This window comes from Dioscorea cayenensis, chromosome 14 (assembly GCF_009730915.1).
Source record: "Dioscorea cayenensis subsp. rotundata cultivar TDr96_F1 chromosome 14, TDr96_F1_v2_PseudoChromosome.rev07_lg8_w22 25.fasta, whole genome shotgun sequence".
Taxonomy (NCBI): Eukaryota; Viridiplantae; Streptophyta; class Magnoliopsida; order Dioscoreales; family Dioscoreaceae; genus Dioscorea; species Dioscorea cayenensis.
The window spans coordinates 18,585,827-18,593,109 of NC_052484.1; the positions used below are offsets into that span (position 1 = coordinate 18,585,827).

General features: G+C 31.6%; 1 protein-coding gene across 1 annotated transcript; it reads left to right on the forward strand.

Moving 5' to 3' along the window:
• Positions 1 to 342: 342 nt before the first annotated feature.
• Positions 343 to 2,619, forward strand: LOC120276345 (acyl transferase 10-like). Its single transcript, XM_039283069.1, has 2 exons — positions 343 to 782; positions 1,649 to 2,619. Exon 2 carries the CDS (start codon positions 1,685 to 1,687, stop codon positions 2,486 to 2,488), a length of 804 nt encoding a protein of 267 aa, XP_039139003.1. The 5' UTR covers positions 343 to 782; positions 1,649 to 1,684; the 3' UTR covers positions 2,489 to 2,619.
• The last annotated feature ends 4,664 nt before the right edge of the window (positions 2,620 to 7,283 follow it).

Here is a 7,283-nt window from a genome sequence, read left to right on the forward strand (position 1 = left end):
CTTCAAGTAGCTATCAATGAATTAATTCACTCATACATTTTTCAGTATAAAAAAAAAACTTTTTCTCAAATCTTTTCAATAAATATATAAATTTAGTTTGTTAGCGTTTTAAGTGAGGATGTGGGGAAAAAATTATATATGTGTGTATATATATATATGAGAGGGGTTATAGTATATCCAGAAGGTAGAACAACCTTTCATATTAAAAAGGAATAGAAAAAAATATCACAACATGGCAAGAACGTGCATTTCAATTAGAAGAAGTCATTGCTGCCAACTTGTACAACTTTCACTATAAATACATACACATTAAAGTTGATAATACCATAAGACTCAAATTGGTATTCCAATAAACTTGCGAGCATGGATTTTTCAGTGACAAAAATATCCGAGTCCTTCTGTAAAACCTTGTGAATCAACACCGTGTAACACCACCCTTCCCCTCTCATCCTTTGGACAAATTTCCTACTTTAAGAGGCACTTTGCTTGAAACTTTGCTAGTGTTCAAATATGGCCAAGAACCAGAAAAGGTCATAAAGGATGCATTGTCTAAGGCTTTGGTTCACTACTATCCTGTGGCCGGAGATTTTTCAGTCTCTGATCAAGGAGAGTTAGAGATTGTTTGCAATTCTCGAGGAGCTTGGTTTGTTGAGGCCTCTGTTAATGGTAGATTGGAAGATTTCGATTATTTGGACGATCCTTATATTATTCCTAGGCACTATTTGATTCCTCAACCTCCTCCTGTGGTTGAAGACCCTACCAGTATTTTTTTTGCTTTTCAGGTTTGTATTATTAATTATAAATATATTATTGTGAGAGAAAAAGTTTATTGCTGTAGTTTTGATGTGGAATTCTTTCATTATTATATGAAAATGTTTTTTAAAAATAATTTTTATAATTAATGTTTTGCGAGTGCTTAATTTTATTTTTATGAAGTTTTTTTTTTTAAATTTGCTTATAAATTTTTGTTTGTCTTGAAAACATGTATAGATTCTCCAATTCTTAGCTTTCAATATTGTTACATGTCATAGATGTACATAAATTTCAGTTGATTATTATTTTAATGTATAAATTAGTTGTATGTAATGTTTTCAATTTGCAATATATATATATATATATTATCATCTAAGAAATATATATGTTAAATAAAATTATTGAACAAAAATTCTATTCTTTTATTTTATGTTTATTTTTCCATCACTTTTCTTTTTTTCTCTCTGTCAAAGTTATATCATTTATGCATATCAAATTTTTAATATATATAATTTTTTTTAATTTTGTTCATTAGAATATTACAAAAAACACAATAGCATTAACAATCCAGAGTCATTTGCTTCTCTTGTTCTATTCTAACACTAATCACATCCTATAATTTGTTTAATTTTTACCAAATTTATTTCTTTATTTCTTTTAACATAACCTGATTTAATGTTTCCCCCAAAATAAAAAAATAAAAAAAAAAAACTCCTTGTCTGTGACATGTTAATGTTTTGAGTCCGTTTATGTTGTTTTTTTTTCCTTTTTTAATTCTTATCTGTTTTTTATTATTAATTTTGTAATTTATCTATTTTTTAAAATTAATAATAATAATCTCCTAACTATTACTTACATAAACATTGGTGTGAATATATATAATTAAATTAAACAGGTGACAAAGTTCAAATGTGAAGGATTTGTAGTTGGCATGAGAACAAGTCACCTTATGTTTGATGGAGTAGGAGGAGCACAATTCTTGAGGGCAATTGGAGAAATGGCAAGAGGATACACCCAACCATCCATCCCTCCAATTTGGTCCAGGGCTGAAATGCCCATAAAGCCACAATTTTCACTTCCAAACAGCTCACCAATGCCACCACCACCACCATCATCATCTTCAGCTCTCATGACCCTACAAAGAAAATTCATAGACATCCCTCCACACCAAATCACCAAAATGAAGAACAAACTCATCAATCAAAAATGCTCCACATTTGATGTCCTTATTGCAAAGCTTTGGAGAAGTAAACTCAGAGCCATCAAAACCAACCCTGATGTTCTTGTCCAACTTGCCTTTGTTGTCAATGCAAGGAAATATTTGTCCTTAGAAGGATATTATGGTAATTGCCTATACATGAAGGAGATTGAAACTTCATGTGGGAAGGTTGCTAATGGTAGTTTTTCTGAGGTTGTGGAGTTGATACAAGATGCAAAGAGAGGCGTTGCAAGTGAGTTCAGTGCATGGGTTAGTGGTGGATGTCAAGCTAAAGACATGATAATGAAGTATGAGAAGCTAATTGTTAATGATTGGACTAACATAAGGTTTGAAGATGTGGATTATGGATGGGGAGCAGCAATGAGCATGATTCTTGTTGAAGATGTGCCTGCTCTTCCATCTTGCTTGTTCACTAAGACGCCGAAGATGCCGAATGGAGTTCGAATAGTTAGCAGTTGTGTCAGAGAAGAACATATGGAGGAGTTCGTCAAGCAAATGAACGATTTTGATGATTAAATTTTGATGAGGAGATTGAGTACTTCTTGTTGATTTTGATGTGCTCTTCAGTCATGTGTTTTGTTGTTTGCATGAATTATATGTTCTTCTGCAATTTGTTGTGCTGAAATAAATTTGTTTGTTTGTTTGTTTGTTTGTTTGTTTGAACTATATATATGCTCAATGATCTGTTAGATATGTTAGAGAAAAATCATTTCTACCTACTCTATCACAAACATGCAACATTAAATTATTTAAACCTTTGTCTTGGAATTACAGGCAAACACATCACATTAAATTCACTTGTAAATCAATTCAACCAACAATCATGACGCATAAAAAATATTTGGATTGACTTCTTCCTTATAACTAATTAATTAAATGGATGCATTTCATCTCTATTGGCATGAGCTCCCATTGTGGAGAGTGTTCATTTAATTAATTAAAAATAAAATAAAATAAACGCTCATACATATATGAAAAAATTTGGATTGACTTCCTCGATATATTAATTAGTTAAATCGAAACTTGAAAGACCACATAAAATAAGAGTATAAATGTTTATTGAGCTTATTCCATATCTGTGAATGTCCCTAATGTCGGCCGTTTGTTAGTTAAAAACTATATTACCTTTGTACTCTTCACATTTTATATATGGAAAAATGTAAAACAATATGAAAAAGGTGTTAAATAATGTTAGAAACACTATATTGTTTTTTTTTAAATTAATTAAATGGGTTTTGACATTTCATAATTCATATATATATATATATATATACAAAGGTTTTACATATCTACTTTTTTGTAATTATTTGTTGTTAAATTATAAGATAACTTCGTACTTTAGAAATATAATTTAAAATTAAATGAATTTTTTTAAAAACAATATAGTGTTTCTAACATTAAATATGTAATACATTTGTTTTTCAAGGTTAAATATGTAAATTTAGCCACTATATCCTCTTTTTACTTTTCTTGTTCCTAACAAATTACTTTTCTACAACAAGCACTCCCGTTTAAGGAATTATCATATAGCGTTATAGTGGCGTACGAATATCTTAGGAAAATCTCATACCATGCAATCATATAGGGGTGAAATTATTGTTTTTCCACATGAGACTCAGACTCACACTCGAGCGTAGTGAATAATATTAATGAACAGTATCTAAGCCAACGTAAGCCAAGTGTACAATGCATAATAGTACAAGGAACAGTACTGTGGGGAAAAGATTCGAACTTTACCCTTCCTCCTTGCACTCTTATGTTATATATATGGTATAATACCCTGGATAGTCCCTCTAATATAGTCAATTTGCCCCTTTGGTCCTTCTAATATAATTTGTCTTTATGAGGTCCCTGTAATTTAACATATTGTGAAATGTAAGTCATTCTCTCTAATATAGTTTGTCTTTAAGAGGTCCTCAGGAGGGACTTACATTTTACTGCATGTTAAAATACAAGGACTTTCTAGGGACAAAATATATTAGAGGGATTAAAGGGACAGACTGACTATATTAAAAGGACTAAATAGGGTATTATTCCTATATATATCATTGGGTGATTCAGTGGTTGACACACTCTTCTACTTTTTTCAATCCCAATAATTACTCTTCCAACTAAACATATTTTCCATTTTCATTAGTATGATTTCTGTTAGAGTGGAAGGTTGGTACTTGATTAAAAAAAAAGCATTTAAAAATATATAGATTTAAGGGTGAACTTTAGAGGAAAAAAAGCAAAACAAATAAAAAGTTTGAAAAAACTTACCCAATATTATAAAAAAGTCTAATTTATTAAAAAAAAAACACCTTCACTTTTTTTCCTTCAAATATGACATACATTTTTAACATTTTAACATATTTTTATTATATTTTTAATAAAGTAGATGAACCACTCATCTCAATCAATATTGTGAAATAAAGGTAATCCCTCAACAGAAAGAGTTACCATCCCTTTACAAATTTACAAATAAACACAATTACTAAAATTTAATTTCTTTAAATTAATTAGTTTATTAATGTTTTAGCGCAATAAATTTTACAAGTAAGTTTTAACTTTTGCGCTACGAAATTATTGAATAAAAGTTCTATTTTTTAATTTAATTTAATTTAATTTAATTTTATAATTCTTCCTTCTCTTCTATTTCAAAATCATATCATTTACTCATATTCAAATTTTTAATATAATTTTTAACCATTCTTTACATGAATATTACAAAAAAGACAAGAGTATCAATAGTCGCTTATCTTTTCCTTTTGTCCTTCTATTTCTTGCCACCAACTACATCCTATGATTTTAACTAATTTTTTAAAATTTAATTATTTAGTTAAGATCTTTGGTCATCTCTCTTCAATGATTGTATCTCTCTCTGGATAACTAGCAGTTTGTTCAGCAACTTAACTCTCCAGAAAACTTTTTTCACACAGCTACATTAGATGATTTATCTCCACTCTTGGGAGTAATTCCAGACTGCTCTAGTGATCAGGATAACTCCATCTATTGGTCACTGGAAAAAAGTGGAATTTTCTCAGTCAAATCTTTTTTACAAGTTCCTTAGATGGAGGCACGCGTAGTCCATTATATCCTCAGTTCTGGAAAAATAGATGCCCAAGTAAAATCTCTTTATTCTGTTAACTAGCTTGGGAGGATAAACTACTTACCCTTACAAATCTCTTCAAAAAAAAGATATAACCTCCAAAATGCCACATATACATGCGTGTTTTGCCACAAAGCTTCTGAGACAATAGAACATCTATTCATGGACTGTAAATTCTCGAAGCGAATTTGATCCTTTTTCAACCAATCTTTTAATTTGCTCTGATTTCCACAGAGCATTTCTAACATTTGGACCACCTGGATCCCATCCTTACAACCTCAAAGCATAACACTTTGGGACCTCAGTTCCAAAGCCATTATGTGGAATTTATGGATGGAACGAGACAATCGTGTTTTTCAAGTACTTGCTTCACCTTCTTATACTATAATGATTAAAATGGCTAGTATGCTTCTTTTTTGGTTTTCAACAGCTGCAGACAACCAATAACATTCTCTCAATGAGGTATCACAGAGAATTAAGCACTCTCTCAACTTCATAAGCGCCAGAGTCTCAAATCAAACCGGTAATACATATCATAACCTAGCCCTGGAGTAGGTCACTCCTTCTATCAGCTTGTGCAGGCCTGCGTTACCAGACGGTACGTGGACAGTGGACTCCACCATTGTTCTTTACTTGTTCTATTTTTCTCGTTTTGTTTCCTCTTGTTTTCTCAGTGCCTCACCTCTGGTGAGAGACTTCTGGTTCTCTTTCTCTCTTGTACTGTTCGTGTTTGTGTTTTCTGTCTTTTAATTCAATAAAATTGTAGTTTATCCATTTTTATAAAAAAAAGCCTGATTTAATTTTTTGTCAAAAATAAGAATAATAGTTTCCCATGAATTTATACATAAACATACTATGTGACAAAGTTCGCGTGTGATGGAATTGTGTTTGGCATGAGATCACATCACCACTTGTTTGATGGAGTTGGAGCATGGCAGTTCTTAGAAAGCAGTTGGAGAAATGGCAAGAGTACACAACCAACCAACTATTCCTCCAATTTAGTGCAGGACAGAAATGGCCATGAAGCCACAAACTTCACTAACAAACAATGAACTTCGACCCTCATTTTTTCAAAGTAGCCCATGAAGCCATTTCCATAATCCAACCTTTGGTAAGCATGGGATAATAAGATAACCTGGCATCCAGGCGATGCAATAAACTGAACACTACCATTTATGTGTTATGGGAGCCATAGAATCAGCTGATCACTTGTTTTTAGCTATCCTTTTGCAACATGTATTTGACACTTTTACGGTCTTCCTACTTCTAGGAATTTATAGGGAATTTGGATGATTGGCCTCAAATCCTCATGTAGAGACAACTGGAATAGTCTTATACGTGCAATTATTTGGAATATCTGAATTGAGAGAAATGACTAGGTCTTTAATCTTAAATGTGGAACACCTATCCCAGTTATAATTAAAATTATTCATTTGTTCATTCTTTGGGTGTCTATAATTCTTGAAGTAAAGAAGCAAAAATTGTAGAAGCCACTAAACATTGTTAAAAGAAGCTTTGATTTTCTAGGACCTTGAGGAGGCTATGAGAATAATTCAGGAGAATCTCTATGACTTACCCTGGCACTCGATAGATCTATGTGATTTTTTAGAGCAGCCCCAAAAGATGATACTGCTCACCTTCCTCTTAAGGGTTGTTTCTATTCAACTTCTAGTTTTTATGTCTTCTTGTCTCCACACCTAGTGGATGCCTTCTTTTTGTATTTTTTACTTTCTGTATCTAATTTGTTATTGTTTGTCTTGTCATTCTCTTCTCCTATGTAACCCTTGTATTCTTTTCTTTATTATATTATTAATATATCTGGTTATTGCTACCTACTTGTACAACTTTCACTATAAATGTACAACTTTCACTATAAATAATTATACACATTAAAATCGATAGCACAACAAGACTCAAATTGGTATTCTAATAAAATTGCGAGCATGAAGTTTTCAGTGACAAAGCTATCACAATCTTTTGTAAAACCTTGTGAGCCAACACCTTGTAACAATACTCTTCCTCTCTCATCTGTGGACAAACTCCCTCCTTTAAGATTCACTTTGCCTGAAACTTTAGTAGTGTTCAAATATGGCCAAGAACCAGAAAAGATCATAAAGGGTGCCTTGTCTAAGGTTTTGGGTTCACTATTATCTCATAGCTGGAGAATTTTTAGTCTCTAATCAAAGAGAGTTGAAAATTGCTTGCACTTCTAGGGGAGTT